Source organism: Eubalaena glacialis, chromosome 14 (genome assembly GCF_028564815.1).
Source record: "Eubalaena glacialis isolate mEubGla1 chromosome 14, mEubGla1.1.hap2.+ XY, whole genome shotgun sequence".
In the NCBI taxonomy this organism is placed as follows: Eukaryota; Metazoa; Chordata; class Mammalia; order Artiodactyla; family Balaenidae; genus Eubalaena; species Eubalaena glacialis.
Window position 1 is genome coordinate 48,281,625 of NC_083729.1, and position 19,582 is coordinate 48,301,206.

At 37.9% G+C, this 19,582-nt stretch overlaps 1 protein-coding gene and 1 pseudogene across 3 annotated transcripts in view; one reads left to right on the forward strand and one right to left on the reverse strand.

Moving 5' to 3' along the window:
- The window catches only part of CCDC85A (coiled-coil domain containing 85A), a 194,136-nt gene that overhangs the window by 166,542 nt on the left and 8,012 nt on the right, over window positions 1–19,582 (forward strand). Inside the window, exon 4 of one of the 3 annotated variants that reach the window (XM_061211402.1) lies at window positions 19,131–19,250. The exons of the other annotated variants lie outside the window; for them this stretch is intronic. Within the exon in view, the coding sequence (XP_061067385.1) occupies window positions 19,131–19,250 (120 nt within the window). The remainder of the gene's footprint in view (window positions 1–19,130; window positions 19,251–19,582) is intronic. 3 annotated transcript variants of the gene reach the window in all.
- LOC133105419 (geranylgeranyl transferase type-2 subunit beta-like) lies at window positions 4,329–5,322 on the reverse strand (annotated as a pseudogene).

The window sequence follows — 19,582 nt, forward strand, 5'->3', positions numbered from 1 at the left end:
TCTCATATTGTTACATAAATTTGCATTTGTACATAGAGAATTTATTGTATGCAAATACTTTTCTCAATAAGTATTATTTATTTTTTCATTGGTTTAAGTGCCTTTGTCTTATCATCCCCAAACCTGCCCTGAGTAATCAGTATCTGGTATTTGGAAAGTGCTGCAATTGAACCAGAGGAGTAGTTGAGCAAGAGGTAAAGGTATTCTTTCTTAGCAAACCACTTAGCTTTGGAATGATTTTGCTGGGGATCGACATGCTTACATTTGACTTGAAAAGGCAAGTCCTCCCATACAGGAAGGACAATTGTGGTGCTAACAGATAGGAAATTTGTAGTTTTCTGAAACGCATATGTATGGTGACTGAATCTGTACTTTAGTGAGTGAGTGATTATATTGCTTTTGTGTCCTGGCTATTCTTGCATGCCTTCAAGAAATTGCTGGGAAGGTAACATGGGGCAGGCTTGTCTTTAAAATAGATACCGTACAGCTGGTGGCTTGGGAAGAACGTGAATTGCTATATAGTCCCTCACAGACCAGCAAAATTCTAAATCAGTGTTTATCAATGAATGAGGAAAACCATTTCTGGCTTGGGAGGAGGTCAGAAATCAATTACTCTCCCTTTTCCCTTAAGTGAGGGCATTTCATGAAAGAATAAGAAATAGGGAGATCACTGATAAGAATTAAGTGAATTCTGTATTTTCAAGTCCTTCATATTAATCTTCTCCTCTCTCATCATCTTTGTTAAATATGTGGTTTTAATTGTGGTCTGTGTGTACCTGGAAAGGAAAGGAAAGAAAAGAAAGGCCTTTAGTTGGCTGTTTGTACAGTGTCTCCTCCTTCATAGGGGCTCTGCAAGTTGCTTTGGAAACAACAGGAACACAGAGGCTAGTTCAAGTCTCCAGCATGTTTCCTGTGGATCAGGAAGTGAGAAGTGAGTGAGAGCACCAGGCAAGTGAGAAGAATCCTCACTTGTCTTTTTGTCTTTGACACCAGGAGCGATTGACATCAGAAGAGCCAAGAGGGAGAAGGGAGCTTAAAAAGAGCCAAGGGCATTCTCAATGCTTAGATGGTGACTGGTGGCAATCTGGCTATTAGCAAGCCTGTCTCTATAGTGTTTAGTGTTTTCAGAGTGCTTTGCAATCAGGTTTCTTAGTCACCCTTCACAGCCACCACATGAAGCTAATTGATACACCTCTCCCTTTTAGCACTGAGGACAAGTGACTTGCTGAGGGTCAGGCAGTGAGTTGCTTATGGAGCTCATTAGTCCCTGGGTCATCAATCTTGTGGGTTAGCAAAATATTATTTCCTTTTTTTTTCTAAAACCAGCTCTAGCCAGCCTTGGAAAACTTATTACTACTGGTAGACCTGATTGTTTTCCAGGATGATACTATTGTAAAAATTCTAACTTAAAAATATTTTTTTAAGATTTGCCTTTCTTAAAGCTTCATAATGTCACTTTTCAGAAAAATTTAGCTGTGCATTTTAAACTTTAGCCAAGTCCTTTATTTAGTAATGATCTCAGAATTTTGGCCCTTTTATTCCTCTTAAGTTCTTCAACCAGAGACTTCAGGAGAGACTTAAGGAGAAATAAAATTTTTTAACTAGGCAGACTTGGTTTGTGGCATTAGCTGTGGTCAAAATTTGTATGGAGGGATGAGGTGAAACTGTTTTATATTTCAGTTATTCTTTTCTTTTTTTTTTTGGCTGCGTCGGGTCTTAGTTGCGGCGCACGGGCTTCTCTCTAGTTGTGGCTTGTGGGTTTTCTCTCTCTAGTTGTGGCGTGCAGGCTCCAGAGCACATGGGCTCTGTAGTTTGTGGCATGCAGGCTCTCTAGTTGAGGCGTGCGAGCTCAGTAGTTGTGGTGCGTGGGCTTAGTTGCCCCGCGGTATGTGGGATCTTAGTTTCCTGACCAGGGATGGAACCCACGTCCCCTGCATTGTAAGGTGGATTCTTTACCACTGGACCACCAGGGAAGTCCCTCAATTATTCTGTCTTTTATTCCCAGAATCTCATAGAGGCTAGACAAAAGCAGTAACCTCGCTTTTTGGAATGAGAGATGTTGACATTTATTGTTCAATTAGTACAGGGATATTCATTCAATGATGAGTGACTAGTGGGCTTTCTCTGCTTTTCTTAATATAACCAAAACAACCCCTAACAAATAGGGAATGGGATTTCTATAGGTCATGGAAGGCTGATGACTTGTATTGATGATTCATTCAATATTTTACCCCTCAAGTATTTTTTGAGCATCCCTTATATAGAGATACTGTTTTAGACAATGGGGATACAGCCCTGAATAAGAAATTCATGCAGCTTACATCTTAGTAGGTGGATTATTCTTTTAAAACCATAAATACGTATTATTGGGAAGTGATCATCACTGTAAACAAAACAAAAGCAGGGAACAGAATTGGGCAGTGACTGGAGTAAGGGAGTATTTTACATGGAGTTAGAAAAAGCCTCTCTGAGGACGTGAAATCTAAAGAGACCTGAAGGAAGGAAAAGATTATGGCTAGAATCGAGTATTGCAAGAAGTGAGAACAGCAAAGACAAAAGCCTTAGGTAGGAATGAGATAGGCGTGTTTGAGGAAACAGGAGCTAGAAGGCTAGAGTGGCTGGAACAGAATGAGTGAGACAGAGAGTAACAGGATGTGAAGTCAGAGACGAGCAGGGAACAGACCTTGTGGGCTTTGTTGACCAAGGTCGAGCGTGTGGATTTGGGGTCTGAGTTGATGGAAAGCCATTGGAGGAACTGGGTGAGGGTATGATATTATCTGTTATACATTTATATATTACATTTCCCAAAGGTCTTTGCGAATATTGGGTTGAAACCAGACTAAAGACAGTAGAGGCAGGGAGAGGGGACATAAGGACACTCAATAGGGAGCTACTTTGGTAGACTGAGAGGGCTGATGGTAGCTTGAACTAGGGGTGGAAATGGTGAGGAGGCATGGATTCACAACGCTATATATTGAAGTAGAGCTGGGAGTGCTTTATGGCAGATTAGATGTGGAATAAAAGGGAAAGAGACCGCATATGACTTCACCGGTTGGGTACCGACAACCCCAGGAAGAACTGTTTACAGAGACTGTGCAGTGAATGGCAGCCCAGGGAAGAATCAAGGATGATCCTTGGATTTTGATCTAAGCAACTGTATGATTGGTGGTGCTTTTTACTGAGATGGGGAAGACTGGGGGGAACAGGTTAAGGGGTGCAGGGGAATCAAGTTCTTTGGGGGCATGGTAAAGTTGAGATGTTGGACATTGATGAGGAGGTGTCAGATGCAGAGTTAGATGCATACATATGGAACTCAGGGGAAAGGGCAGGGATGGATATAAAAATTTGAAAGAATACATGGCTATGGGACTGAATTAGAAATTTTTGTGAATGAGTGTTGAGAAAAAAAAAGTGGTTTGTGGACTGTGCCCTGGGACACTGCAAGATTTAAAGGTAGGGAATGAGAGAGGCATACAACGCATCCTAAATTATTTATGTTAGGAAGTAGTGCACAAATAAACATTTTTAAATCACTTATTTTCTTCCTCCCCTAGTAAGAGCCGTTTGTGAAAATTGAGCTCATGTCCCCATGATGTTTCCTTTTGTGCTTTAATGGTGTTGTCACTAATGGGAGATCTCGTTTCTCCTTGCTGGTGATTTCATTACTACCATGTGTGCAGAGACTATGGGGCCTAGATTCATTTGGACCACTCTTGTTTTTGTAAACCTTTAACAGTCAGATCATTGTGAATTGCTCTGAGGTAGAGCTTTCCACAAAATGGCACGGGTGAACTGCAGTCTGACAGGCAGCCGTTGTTATTTGTGTTATGAACGCGTGTCCTAGGGTGGTAGCTGCCCTTGGATGAAGCTGACTCTTCCTGCCTCTCTGTTGACCTCTCTCATATCTTGACCTCCCCATTTTGTGTGGGAGCTTCGGGGACTGGAACACTCCTTGAAGATACCGTAGACCCTTCCTTTTGCCAAAGCCAGGCCAGTGAACACCACCTCACAGTGTAATATTTCTCAGTAACCTCAGCAAGGATTTGTCCTAAATATCTGTTTAGCCCCTGGGGCTCTAGCTACATGTCTTCCACTGGGCTCTGAAGTGCTGAGGTATTTAATACAATCATTACTCAGCTCCGCTCTGCAAGCCAAATGCAATGTTAATTAGAATTACTTTTTTTTTATGTATAATTATATAATTTATTAAAATCAACACAATTCATATACAAAATATTAACATGGCAGTCATTAAGTTTGTTAAGCACTTCAAATACTGAAATGTTAAAACAGTAAAACTACACTAAGCAGCTTTTGCATCCAGGGATCTAATCTAGCTCACTAGTTCAGGCTGAACATTCACTCTCCAAAGTACTTCTTCAGGCATGCAAAAAACAGGGCTAACAGGTTTAATCTGTTCTTCTCCCAAAAGTGACAATCCAGCAATTCCAAATACAGTATGAAAAGGATCTACCATATCTCCTGGCCTGTCCGCAAATCCTCCCGTTTCTTCATCTTGACGTGCTAAGATGAAACTGTGCAGTTTCTATCTGTCAATACAGTGAAGCCTTCCAATTATCTTTAGGGAAGCCAACACCCACCAAGAATAGCATACATCTGGTAACTTCTCTGGCCTTCCATTGAGTCCGCCTGACAGAAGCTGGTGTCCACAAAGCCACCAGCCAAGTAAATCAGAATTTACTCGATGCAACTGACTAGTAATAGCCAGGAATCCTGTGCACCAATAGATCTGCCCAGCATGGGATTCAGAACCTGGCCTGCAACCAAACCCACCATCAAAGTTCATACATGATAAAACAAATTCGATTGCCTTTTCCACATTAATAGCATCCAGCTTCCCCAATAGAGCCAAATTGCTGCCGCACAAAAAGAGAATCTTGTATCGATTTCTCCCTATTATATAAAAGTAGATTTTCACATCCCATGAAGCAGCTGGTCTCTCCGGCCTGCACTGTATTCAGCCCTTATCTTTCAGACCGGCCCCCTCTGTTCTAGTACTCCTGTATGCTGATATAACTAGCACAGTGCATGCTGGAACTTCCAGCAGACCATTAACTCCAGTTAGACCAGCTGCTTAGTGGGACCCCAAATATCTCCAGCGAAAGAACCATCTTCCTTCTGTAGACTCTGAACATATTCCACAACTTTATTTACGTCAGTAACATTAATACTATCAGAGAGAGTAAGAATGTAAGCATCTTTCTTTGAGCCATAGGATGCTATATAATCTGCATGCTTCTCCAGTAATAGGGTGTCGGGTGCATCTGACTTGATAATAACATCCTTCTGCAGCGTGCCCATGTCTGAAAGCGAAAAGAGCTAGAATTACTTTTTTGCTTTTGCATCTACACTGGCATTTCGTTTCTATGCCCTGACTCTCACTCCTTCTCATGCCCCTCTCATGCCCCTTTTTTTTATGAGCTCAAGACCTAAAAGTATTCAGATATGTTTCTCTCAGCAAGAATGCCATAAACTTTTACTATTTAATGGCAACCTGACTGGAAACTCATTTAGATGTATGATCTTTCTTTTTTTCTAGAAATTTCAGTCTTTCTCACAGGGAGGTGTATGGTTAATAAAAGACAAGAATTAAGCACATAAACTCTTTACTTAGAAGCAGAATGCACGTAAATCTAATTGTCCACATTTCCTACCTATTGTTTAACAGCTATTTTTTTATACCAGGCCTTCATTGTTATTCTTTGTCTGTTATTGCTCTGGCTACAGAGATACAGGATGTTTGCTGTTTTGGCCCTTTCAAGATATTAATTCTTTTTCTTCCTGGGGTTTGCCCTCTCTCATTCTTGTAAAAAGGCATCCTGCTAACCTCCGTAATTACTTTCATTTATTATTTTTTTTTCTGGAAACTGTATTTAAATATCTTCAAGTTTCACCTGGAGTGATAGATATTTCAGAATTATTTTCTTTTCCAAGAACATATTTTCATTATGGCATGAAGTTAAAGTCATTTACAATTTAAGTATTTTGCAAACTCCTATTTTACATGTCAGAAGAAAACCATTTGCTGGGGGTATTTGTGAGAAAGATGCTTTTGTGTTTAATATTGTTAATTCCCTCTTTGATCTTCATTCTAAAATCTGATGAATGAGATATATTACTTCCCCTGGCATTTCCTATCCTGGTTAATCGCATGACCATTTAGCTGGTACCCATCCCAGAGTCCTCTTTCAGCCTCCCTGCCTCCACTGAAATAAATATTAAGGCTCAAAAGGTCCTGCCCTGTAATCCATCAATATCCTTTTTATTCCTTCTGCTATTGTCCAGTGTAGGTGATGGGTAATCATTTTTTACTTGAACTTCTTTGTTAATCTCCTAATTGGACTTTATCCTACCTAGTTTTGTCCCACCCAGATCATTCTCCACATTATTCCTAGAGCAATCTATCAAACCAAATCAGGTCTTGTCACGTAGCTCATGCCTCAGCATAGAATAAATTTCAAATCCTTCATATGGTATAGAAGGTTCTCCATCATCTGACCTCCTGCCTTTCATGTCAGCCTCAGTTCTTGCTACTCTGTCCCTCGTGTCCTAGGCTCACATCGTTCTGAACAACTTCTGTTTCCCTGACTGTGACAACTGTTTAATATTTCAGGTTGTCTGAATTGAAGTTCCTCACAGCCTCAACTGCGACTCCACAGACCTCAATCTTAGCCATTATTTGGCATAATAAATGAGGAGTGAGTGAATAAATATTACCTTCTTGCTTCCTTAGCTGGGAACGCCTGGATACTTATAGATTGATTGGCCTACACGTAATTAAGTTGAGAATAATATTTCTCTTGATGATAACTTTTTTTATATTCACCACTTGATATCTGGCATTACATAATGATTTTGATGGAAATCAGCATATACTCTGGAAGCCTCAGTAATAAGGTCTTATTTCTACTTTTGGTCTGCTAACCATTCCTAGTGATCTTTTCAGCTATGGTTTTTTTGGTTTTTCTGTTGTTGTTTTTTTTTTTAACATATTTGAGCTTCACTGCAGCTTTAGAAATAGATGGAAGTGATTCCAGATTTTCAGAATAAATTTATTTTGCTCACATAATAACTGGCTAATGAGAAGGAAAAATAGTGGGAATTTAGTCTGTGTTTAAATTCTATAGACTTGCCAAAAAAGTCTATATGGGCCATCAAAGTAACGTCAGTTTCACTTACTTCAGGCCACTTTAGCACTCTAGAAGTGTGCTTTAGTTACTTAACAAACAGCTGAGTACCTACTAATTACCAAGTACATAGGCACACAAGTAAAGCATTTACACAACTATTTCTGAGACGACAGAGGAAAAGCCACAGTCTCACACATAGATTTTGATCATCCATTAATATATTAAGTTTATTGAGCAACTACTACATGTAGATAGGGTGCTAGTCATTGTGATTACAGAGGTAATAAAAGTCAAGTGTGATGACCTCAGGGAGCTCCAAGATACATGAAATATTACTGTAAAACCGGATAGGGCTCTGAACAAGAGTCTTAGCAGCTCATCTTACGTTGAGTGGTCAGGGTAATTACACCCTCTGTCAAACCATGAAAGCAGAGTCCACATGATCATGATTTGTTCATCAGAGCCAGGATGGAAGCAAGCTTTTTCAATACCTATTCCAGAATAAGAGAAAGAATATGAATGAATAAGGAACCAGAATCAAGAGAATGACATCCTGGGTCACACCAGTGTGGGACAAGAAAAGCATGGGATCCAGAAAAGTATCACTGGAACCCCAAACCCAAAGAGAAGAAAGAACAGGAAATAGACTATTCTCTTGGTAACTGTATTTAGCTGGAACCCTACTGTATTTCGTTTATATCAATACCATGACTCACATAGTATTCCAAAGTGAGTTGTTAGCAATTCTCAACAAGTTCTTTAGGCAGCTTTGTCAAATCTCAAGTCTCAAAATCTTTGGGTTATTATAGCTGCAGGCTTTAAGTAAGTGTTGTGGCCACAGTTCTGGGTCTGGAGTGGACAAAGTCAAAAGGGCCCAGAGGTGATGTTTAGCTGGTGTGTACCAGTTCTTCTGCATCAGTTATTAATATTACCGCGCTTCTATTCTGACCTCCCCAAGCCCCTGGGCCATTCTAAACTGTCCTGATCCTCCCCAGGATCTACGGTATCTCCTTGCAGCCCAGGAGCTAAGTAGTGAGTACATGGAACAGAAGAAGACCTTCAGGGCCCCCAACCAAAAAGAAAACAATCACTACGGAGTATAAATTATTGAGAACAAGCGCCAGGCCAACAGTTCATGTCTCAATAGATAAATAGTAGGAGCTCATATGAGCTAGTCTTAATAATCTTAACTGACAGCACTTAGGAGAGACCTAACATGTAGTAGGGGCTTAGTAATTGAGAGCTGTTATTACTAAGACACACCCTCAAGGAGTCTTCTTTCTACTGAGGAGACGTATGTAAATAGACCACAACCCTTAGCTACGCATGAAGGAGAGAATGGTCCCTGTCCTGGTCCAGTGTTCTCTCTCTCTGATTCCCCTCTGCGTATCACAGGATGCTCTCATCTGCACTGGGATGTTGGTTCATGTGTCAGGGCCCTCATTTCTATTTGATGGCAATTTAATTCTTTCCTAGTGTGACTACTTAAAGTTAAGTGCAGGATCTTTACCTGTTGTATTGCTAAGGAAGTTTCATTTTCTTCCATAATGTCCACAGAGCATCTTCTGCCAGTTTTATTCTCTGTGGGATTGGTGTCTCTCTCCACTCTAAGAGCTCTTTGTTCTCTGGAATGCTGCCCTGAGCCTGCCCATTCAGTATTCTATTTCTGCAAGTGTTGCTGCAGTAGGATGTATCAGGTATTTTTAATTCTATTCCTTTTGTTAGAAAGAGTAATTTCCTTTTTGGGGGTGGAAATAAAGATGTCTTTATACTTAGACCACTTGAGGGCTGAAGCCCAGAGAGTTTCCTTTAAAATCATCACAAGCTCCAAATCTTGTGGGCGACTTGCCTTCATATGCGAAATCTGCTATGGAGCTATCCCCAGAAATTTTGTTTTGCAGTTTCCCGGCACACTTCTTTCTCCAACTCAGGATTTCTCAACTTGAGCACTATTGACATTTGGGGCTGGATAACTGTAGGGGGCTATCCTGTACATTGTCAGACATTCAGAAGCATCCTTGTCCTCTACCAACAAGATTCCCATAGAAACTGCCCAGTTTTGACAACTAAAAATGTCTGCAAGGCATTTTTGTCAAATACCCCTGCTGGGGGCCAAATCACTTCAGGTTGAGAACTGCTCTAAATAATAAACACGTGAAAGTAGATTGACAAACAAGTTATAAATGTGTTGACAAGCAAAGCAAAACCATTCGTGGTAATGACAGCAAATACTTAGCACTTAATGTGGGCTGGGCCCTACTGGAAAAGCACTTTTCATGTAAGTAAACAAACTCATAGACTGAGGTACCATTGTACCATTATTATTATTATTATTTTTTGTACCATGATTTATACACATTTTATAGACGAGGACACTGGGGCACAGAGAGGTCATGCAGCTGCTAAGTGTCAGATCCAGAATCTGAACCTAGGGACTTCCCTGGCGGTCCAGTGGTTAAGACTTCGCCTTCCTATGCAGGGGGGTGCTGGTTCCATCCCTCATCAGGGAGCTAAGATCCCACATGCCTTGCAACCAAAACACCAAAACATAAAACAGAAGCAATACTGTAACAAATTCAATAAAGATTTAAAAAATGGCCCACATCAAAAAAAAAAAAAAAAAAAAGAATCTGAACTTAGGCATTGCGACCCTATAGTCAGTGATCTGAGCTCACTGTGCTTTTCTTTCAACAAAAATTTACTGGAATAGAGACCTACTTGGCATCGTATGGAATATTATCTTTGGTACGTGCTTAGTAAATATTTTGTTAAGTGAATAAATGAATATCTGTAAATCCAGGAAATTATCTAATATTTTAAATTAGTATTGAATAGATTCTTTAGTTAATTTAAATTAAAAAGTACTTTTCCCTGAATACAGTCAACTATTATCTATTAGAGCAAAGCAGAGGGTCTCTTAGCATTTCTAAGCCCATTGACAGGAATCTTTTGGAAAAGATTTGTCAAGGTGACCTTTAAAATCTCTTCTCATCTGAGCATTTATTTGTGTGCTGGTGCAGTATTGCAACATTTCAGAATGAAGACTGATCAAACTGAACAAAATATTATTTTCCTGATGAGATTAAGCAAAGCATCTGCTCTTGCCATATAATAGGGAAAGAGAGAATTCATCCTCCCTCCTAAACTAGGTATGCATTCTCATGAGGTATGATGCACTGTTTGATAGTTTGACCTAGCTTCAGGACTTATAAAATATTAAACATCTTTAACTAACAGGAAACCACTTTAGTCGATCAATCTTCAGGCTTTCATAGTTGGCTTCCTATAATAGATGAGGGGCTGAGCTCTAATGTTTGTTACAAATGCATTACATCTGATTTATATCTAAGTGGGAAGCCTGTATTTTATATAATAAAATATAAAAACATAGTATTCTTTTATTCTTGTTAAAGATGTTTTTTAAATGTATTTCTATAAGGCAAAAGAACGGACGCTTCCAGAGTGTCAATTAAAATAATTTTACTAAAGGAGTAATAAATAAAATATAACCATAAAGTAGCAAGAAGATAATCACAGTAGCTTCATCTTACTAGTTCTCTTAAAACTCACATTGTGAATTATAATTTTCCTCGGTGAGACCATAAGTAATATAAGTATTCTCTTTTCATTTAGATGATCTTTTAAAAATTTGAATGGCTTCATATTTTTTCCTTAATTTTGAAGAAGTCAGTTATTTTAAGGACAATACTAGAAAGTATTCCGAATCTCAATTTTCATGGAAAAAGATCTTCCAGATATCATGTCATTAAAGAGGAATAGTAGCACCAATATGTTTTATCTTCGTCAGTGATTTGAAGGGATGCTTTTGTTTCCTCATATAGGGTGTTTGCTTATAGTATTAGAATTCATGATTTATTTTATTTCATTTCATTTTTACATTATATAATAATTCTAATACTAAAAATTATTTTTAATTTTTTTTTAAATTGAAGTTTAGTTGATTAACAATATTAGTTTCAGGTGTAGAACATAGTGATTCAAAACTTTTATATATTATACTCCACTTAAAGTTATTATAAATTATTGACTATATTCCCTATGCTGTACAATATATTCTTTTAGCTTATTTATTTTATACCTAGTACTTTGTACCTCTTAACTCCCTACCCCTGTCTTGCCCCTCCCCACTTCCCTCTTCTCACTGGTAACCCCTAATTGGTTCTCTAGATCCATGAGTCTGTTTCTGTTTTGTTATATTCATTCCTTTGTTTTATTTTTTAGATTTCTCATATAAATGGTAACATACAGTATTTTTCTTTCCCTTTCTGACTTATTTCACTAAGCATAATACCCTCCAGCCCATCCATGTTGTTGCAAATGTAAAAATTTAATTCTTTTTTATGGCTGAGTAGTATTACATTGTGTGTGTGTGTGTGTATACACCACATCTTTTTTATCCATTCATCTATCAGTTGACACTTAGGTTGCTTCCGTATCTTGGCTATTGTAAATAATGCTGCTGTGAACACTGGGGCGTGTGTATCCGTCTGAATTTGTGTTTTTGTTTTCTTCAGATATATACTCAGTAGTGGAATTCCTGGATCGTATGGTAGTTCGGTTTTTAGTTTTTTGAAGAACCTCCATACCATTGTCCATAGTGGCTGCATCAATTTACATTCCCACCAACAGTGTACAGTGGTTCCCTTTTCTCCACATTCTTGCCAACGTTTTTTATTTGTGGTCTTTTTGATGATAGCCATTCTAACAGGTGTGAGGGTGTTGACCTCTTTGTGGTTTTGATTTGCATTTCTCTGATGATTAGTGGTGTTGAGCATCTTTTCATGTGCTTGTTAGCCATCGGTATGTCTTCTTTGGAAAATATCTATTCAGGTGTTCTATTTTTTAATCAGGTTTTTTTTTTATATTGAGTTTTATGAGCTGTTTTATATATTTTGAATATTAACCCCTTATTGGTCATATCATTTGCAAGTATTTTTTCCCATTAAGTACGTTGTCTTTTCATTTTTGTCAGTGGTTTCCTTTGTTGTGCAAAAGCTTTTAAGTTTATTAGGTCACATTTGTTTGTTTGCTTTTGTTTCCTTTGCCTTAGGAGACAGATCCAAAAAAGTATTGCTACAATTCATGTCAAAGAGTGTTCTGCCTATGTTTTCATCTAGTTTTATGGTTTTGGGTCTTACATTTAGGCTTTCAATCCATTTTGAGTTTATTTTTGTATATGGTGTGAAGGAATGTTCTAAGTTGATTATTTCACATGTAGCTGTTCAGTTTTCCCAGCACCACTTATTGAAGAGACTGTCTTTTTCCCATTGTGTATTGTTAACTCCTTTGTCATAGCTTGATTGACCGTAAGTGCATGGGTTTACTTCTGGGCTCTCTGTACTGTTCCATTGATCTATGTGTCTTTTTTTGTGCCAGTACCATACTGTTTTGATTATCGTGGCTTTGTAGTATAGTCTGAATTCAAGGAGCATGATACCTCCAGCTTTGTTCTTTTTTGTCAAGATTGCTTTGGCTATTCGGGGTCATTTGTGATTCCATATAAATTTTAGGGTTATTTGTTCTAGTTCTGTGAAAAATGTCACAGGTATTTTGATAGGGACTGCATTGACTGTAGATTGCTTTGGGTAGCATGGACATTTTAACAGTATTATTTTTTCCAGTCCATGAACACAGGATATCTCTCCATTTATTTGTATCATCTTTAATTTCCTTCATCAGAGTTTTATACTTTTCAGAGCATAGGTCTTTCACCTCCTTGGTTAAGTTTATAACTGGGTATTTTATTCTTTTTGATGCAATTTTAAATGGGATTGTTTTCTTGCTTTCTCTTTCTGATAGTTCATTATCAGTGTATAGAAAAGCAACAGATTTCTGTGTATTAATCTTGTATCCTGCAACTCTCCTGAATTTACTGATGAGCTTTAGTAGTTTTTTGGTGGCGTGTTTAGGATTTTCTCTGTATGTATCACGTCATCTGCAAACAGTGACACTTTTACTTCTTCCTTTCCAACTTGTATTCCTTTTATTTCTTGTCTGATTGCTATGACTAGGACTTCCAATACCATGTTGAATAAAACTGGCAAGAGAGGACATCCTTGTCTTGTTTCTCAGCTTAGGGGAAGTGCTTGTAGCTTTCAACCGTTGGGTATGATGTTAGCTGTGGGCTTATCATATATGGCCTGTGTTATGTTGAGGTGTGCTTTTATTTCCTTATCTATGGTGTTTGCTTAGAGTATTAGAATTTGTGATTTCTATGAGTACTTAGCACACAGTACGTGATCTGTAAGTCACCTCCCACACAGTCTTGATGCAGAGCATTACTTTGCTATATAGCAAAGTAAAATAATTTGCAGAGTACTAGTAATTTGCAGATTACTCTAAGTAACTGTATATAAAGTAGCTGATGAGTACACAGATTTCTATTGGAGTAGTAGGGTCATTCACACATGCTTCTTTTTTTTTTTTTAAATGATTCTGGATTTTTTGAAAACTCCAGAAAACAAAGCAAAATAGAATTCCTCAGAGAATAGGAAGTGACTTTCTTAAGGTTGTTGGGAACTGTTCTCCCAATTGATGGCTGGAATCTGGGTTTCCCCACTTCAGGCTCTGAAGTTGCCAGAAATAACTCCAACCACTGAGTTATTGAAGGCTTATGTTTTATGAAGCTGTCTTCAAAACATGTTATGATTGACAATGGTAGAGCTAGCAGAGAGCTAAGCCTTCATTAGTATATAAGTATTATTCAGATATATTTTACTCGAAGGTCAAAAATGATGGCTGGTCTAGACACATTTTTCCTTGACCTGAATTAAAACAAGAAAATTGCTGACATGAGTAGAAAGTCAATAATCCTGATTCTAAAAGTGGACCTATTCCTTTAAAATGATATCATCAAGTAGTTTATTCTTCCGTAAAAAATCTGGCCCATATATCACCCCCTCTTATGAGATTGATAATACTATATAATCTACATTTAATATGTTTAAAAAGAACCTGTTACAAGATACTAAAAGGCGTAGCTATTGCATGTTGTATCAACTTTCTGGAAGTGGGAAAATAAATGACTGCTCTTTTCAGCAGGCCTCTAAATGGTTATAGATGTTACCTTAGATTTCATGGTTATGATAATAAGCTTTGTTACAGTGGAGAGGCATTGGGATTTAATCTCGCTACACACTAAGGAAGAATGAAAGAAGTTTTTATGTTTTACTTGGTTGTTGAATCCAAAAAACATGAGATCTGAGAGATGCGTAAGACTTGGAGAGAACCAAATTTAGAAGATAGAACTCACTTGTAAAAAATCTGCATTAGTTGTTAATGATCATCTCAGAAATAGAACTATGCAGATTGGGATGGGAGGTGAATTTTAAGCCATCAACCATATTATAAATTATTGGATATAACTCTTTTGATGATGGAAATAAATTAGACACTGACATATGAAATGATTACTAAAAGAGCAAAGTTTAAATCAGTGTTGCTTTGATGAAATGATCATTATGGTCCAAGTGTAAATATATAATTTTCTCTGTTATATGTGAGGAATGAATATGTGTGACTTACTTATTTAATAGGTAACTGGTATTGATTTTGTAGATTCAGGAAAAAGTTTTGTGAGTACCAACTGCTGGTCAAGATTGCTCCCCTTTTTTACTTTGCTTAAGACGATGGTACATTTCCTTTATGGTTCAGCCTCCAAAAGTTAGAGAAAAGTCAAAATTAGACCTGTGCTATTCACAGTAAAGCACATACTTCTAGGATAATAGATTAATGAGAACTAAAAAATTATATTCTCATTTTCAATCTCCTAAAATTAACTTAAACATTTGGACACTGGAATTTTTGGACTGTATTTGCGAATTTTCTATATTTTAAAAATTGTTTCTTATTCCGTAGGATATAGCATTCTTAGATACAGGTCTTAGTGAAAGTTGGCAGGGAAAAGAAATTATGTTCAAATTAATTCATTTTGCTTCTGATCATTTTAATAAAATTACACAGTTTGGTCATGGAAAAAACCTGAAATACAGGGGAAAAAAAATTTTGTATTTTCTTTTTATGTCAGTTGTGATGTCTCTAGTTCCAACCAGTACAGAAATTTGGGAATTAACCAATTAACAGAAATGTTGATAATTGTGTATATGTCCCATTTAAAATAGTTATTTTAATGCAATGGTGATCTCTTGGTTCATTATATACTCTTCAGTGTGCAGAAATTTTGCTGAGAATTTGATGCAGTGTCAGTTTTTCTGAGTGTTGAATATATCTACCCAACTTGTGTTTCTTAACATAAGGTCAGAGTGCTCCCAATTGCATTTAAATAATTTCTAAGTTGCAGTTTTAAATACTTGTAAGATTTATGTTAATTCTCTGTTTCTCACAAATAAAACCAACAAAATTAAGTTGTATAAATAGCTTCCTTTTTTTTTTTTTTCTGGAATTTTGGCATTATCATCTGTCTCTTTTTGATAGCTTGAGAATTAGTTATACCTTTGCCCAAAACTTGTAAAAAAAAAAAAAAATCAGTATTAGCTCTCATATACAGGACTTCAGTGAGTTTTTATTTTAATTTTTTCCCTAGTTAGAGGTGCATGTTACAGCTTGCCATTGTGGTCATTGTGGTTCATTTCATTAAGCTTCTTGTTCTATCTGCTTTCTTGAGACTTGGGAAACAGTATTTTTCTGAGTGATTGTACTATATTGTTCCAAATATAAGGCCACCCAGAATAGAAGGCAACCTCCAACTAGAAACAGCTCAAATATGGAGAAAGGCTGGGGGCCCAGAGCCCGGCGGGTCTTGCAGTGGTGGCAAGGGTGCCGAGGAATAGGACGATGCCTGCCCACTCTCCCGGTGAGTGAAGATGAGTCAGCTGCTGATTTGCTTGTGCATAACCAGATGGCTTCTGTTGCTAGAGGAAAAGTCGTACTGCGGGGGGGAGAGAATAAGTCTGTACACATGAAAGAAAGTCACTGTGTGTCCAAATCAGGGGAGGGAAGGCGGGAGTAGAGTCTATTTCACCTCCTAAATGGTCGCCTTCAGTGTTTTTTTTTCCCTGAACCTGGGGGTGAAAGTTGAATAACCCCAAACACTGGAGGAGGAGGAAAGTACCTGCACCTTTTTTGAAAAGGAGTTTAAAGGTCAGTGGCCATGGAAATGAATTGTTAGACACCACCAGATGTCTCACGACCAGCCCAGAAAATTATTCCTTGCCCTTTCAAACTGACTGCTGACCCAAGAGGTGGTGCATGCACTGTGTGATCATGTGTAGCCTGAAAATAAGCAACCCCGAAGCTGGGAGTCACATTTCCAATTTTAGTAAGATTTTTTTTCTTTTTAAATTCCCTGTCTCCCGAGCCAGCCAAGATACAATTTAAATAAACAGGCTAAATCTTATTGAAATAAACTCCAAGGGACTGTTTAAAATTATTTGTTGTGCTAGTATTTCACCCAGTAGCATATTTTAAAAAATACTTCAGTGAAAAATGTATTATTCGATGGAGAATATGTATTGATGGAGCCCAGAGAAAACTCCAGGTATTGGTCTGATTCTACTAATAAGCACATAGAAATCTAACCTTTTATTTCACAGTAACTAAATAAGATGTGATAGAATGAGCTGCTTGTTTCTGTTATAATCTAGAAAACTCTTTAGCACCTGTTAGTGTACAACTTAACCAGCATTCAGTAACCTTTGCGGCTTCACAAAAACTACATACAATATAAACCTTGACCTTTCTAGTAATTACCAGTCCATGGCTCGCAAAGCAAGTTTGAAGTAGAACTTTAATCCCTGAATGATAAGTTTTTCTCCACTGGGTAGTTTCCATTGTAGCCTTCATGATGATGATGATGATGATGAAACTTCTTCTTTAATAAAAGAGTATGTTTTTCTGAATAGGACTCTCCTTAAGTTTAAACAATGCTTAATTGCCCAGAGGATTTGGTTTAGGGAAGCTACTTATCATTGATTTCAGAAATTCTCTTAAACCAAAATACCCTGAAAGATAGAGGTCCCGTGCCCAAGGAATAGCAAGCTAGAATTTGACGTGCCTACCATTTTGCCAGGTCTGGGAAGGGAACCTTTGAAACAGAAGGGCTGGGCAGAAAAGGATTTGAAAGGAAGAACTGGAAGGGAGTGTATCCCAGAGGGGGGAAGGATTGTTGCCTGCCAAGTTAGATTACCACTCAGAGGAAACAGCACTGCAGTGGTGGAGTCTAAATGAGAGGGTTGATGTGAACTCTGTATAACCTCAGAAGCCTTTTGCAAAGAGTTCATAAGGGTGATACCAGTAAGGAAAGAGACTAGCAGAGGATCAGAGCTTTTCAGGGAAGAAGAGCTTCCTTTATAACTCCTTCGCTTTGGAAATATTTGATCTCTACAAAGGAAGAGGATGCCCACATTTGGTGGGGGGAGTGTGTGCCTATTATTAACCATCTTTAAACTTCAAATAGTTTCCTTTCTATTATTTGTTTTGGGTGCTATTATGTCTGATTCGATCTGAATTACAAATACAGCAAAACAAATATTATAAACATTTTTTCCCAGAGGGGGGTTGGGGCTATAATAATTGTATGTTCTGTTCATCACCTGCTGTTAATTTCATCATTAGTTGCAATGGCAGACAGAAGCTGGAGAGGTCACCTAAATGTCAGATTCCATGGCTTCCTCTCCCTGTTGGCTAGTGAGGGCGGGGGCAGGACCTGACCTGATTGCATTAGGAAAAGAACATGGCCTTAGTTGGCTTGTGAGGTGGCAAGGATAGCCTTCAAGGACATAGGAAGTAAGGACAGTGACAAGGGAAGAGAGATTTTCCAAGTTGCATATAAATAATCACCTTTGTAAAAGTCAACGGGAAGAGTTAATTTCTCTACAAATAGTGTTGTTTGTGTAAAACCCATACCTATAACCTGTGCTCAGCTTCTCCCTCCCGTCCCCAAAATGCACAACATAGAAGCTCTCCTGTAGGTGCTGGAAAATTAACGTCCCAGATCACTGTTGTTTCTTCCTTTCATGATTTCACACATGATGCACCTTCCGTGGCTCCTTCTCGGGCGGTTAGACTCATAGGATCAAGTTAAAGGGAACAGTTATTAATCTATTAAGTACTAAAAAAATCTGTAGATTTGTTGATGGGCAGAAAATAAAATTTCTCAGGCCCTAAAAACAGGTTTGGGCAATTCCCATTAGACTGTTTTTGTTAGGAGGATAGATCACTGCTGTTCTTTTTCTTTCCTGATCCATTAGTCTTTTTCCCAAGGAACCCCTAGAAAAAGTGACGTTTTTTACTTTTTCCCAGTTCCTGTATGGGGTGACTGTGACTCTCACAGGTCAAATTAATAATGCCCAGGTTCTGACTTCTCAGCAGTTCAGCTGAAGAGTCACTAAACTACAAATATGTAATTTGTGATCTGTTTTGTTTTTCAGTTTTTAAAAGTTCATAAAATGAGAGAATTCTTGAAGAAACTCTTGAATATGGTTAAATCTCTTTGGGAAATGTTCCACCATAGGTCTTTCCCTCAAAGAAGAGTTTTATAAGGGACACCATTTCTCAAATGCAGCAATATGCATTTGAGAAATGGTGATGTGTCTGCATTTTCTGAGACATATGGAATATGGCATTTGTCTTGCTGAGTGAGCATGTTTAACTCAGCTGTGGAGTAACTCACAAATTCCCTACTCTTGAGTATCTTTAAGTTTCAAAAATCATTCTTGAAATGTTCTTAATGGGCATTCCTTAGGGGGCACTGCTCTCTTCGGTAAATCAGAAGTGACATCTGGAAATGCATAGAGATGGCTCTTGGTTACATTTTTTTTTTTTTGCTGGTCAAGCAGCAAGTGTTTTCCAATTAACAGGTTGATAGCATCTTTGGACAGGCTAGAAAAAATTAACAAAATGGCTAATTCTTGTTTGGCAGTGAAATTGAATATTGAATGACATCTCTGCAGTTATAAACGACCTTTGTTTTAATAACAAAGTTGTTGATTTTCTACTAAGGGTTCTTTTAGGTTGTCATCAGGGGCTGATGGGAATAACAGTTCACCCACCTCTCCAGCTAGCTTCAGTGGACATACCACACCTTCTCAGCAGCCTGAACCCGTGGTACACTCTCTTAAGGTAACCAACTGTGTACAGCCATTTATCCAGTACTTCAGTTGTGTTGTGGCTTGTTCGCTATAGTCTGGTAATACTCACGGTCTCGTTTTAACCATAGATACTTTATTTTTTGAGCCCTTATGGTGTAACTTTTTTTTTTAATCTTAAGTTTTAAAGTATGATTTTAATTTTTTTAAACTAATAGTGGGTTTGAATACTTATGGTTGAATTGAATCTTTAGTTTTATCATTTTGTTTTGAGTAATGTGATTCATATCTATCTGCATCGAAGTTGAAGTCTGATGTGCATGTATATCCATATGTGTAAAATACTGTTACAGGTATTTTCTGTGC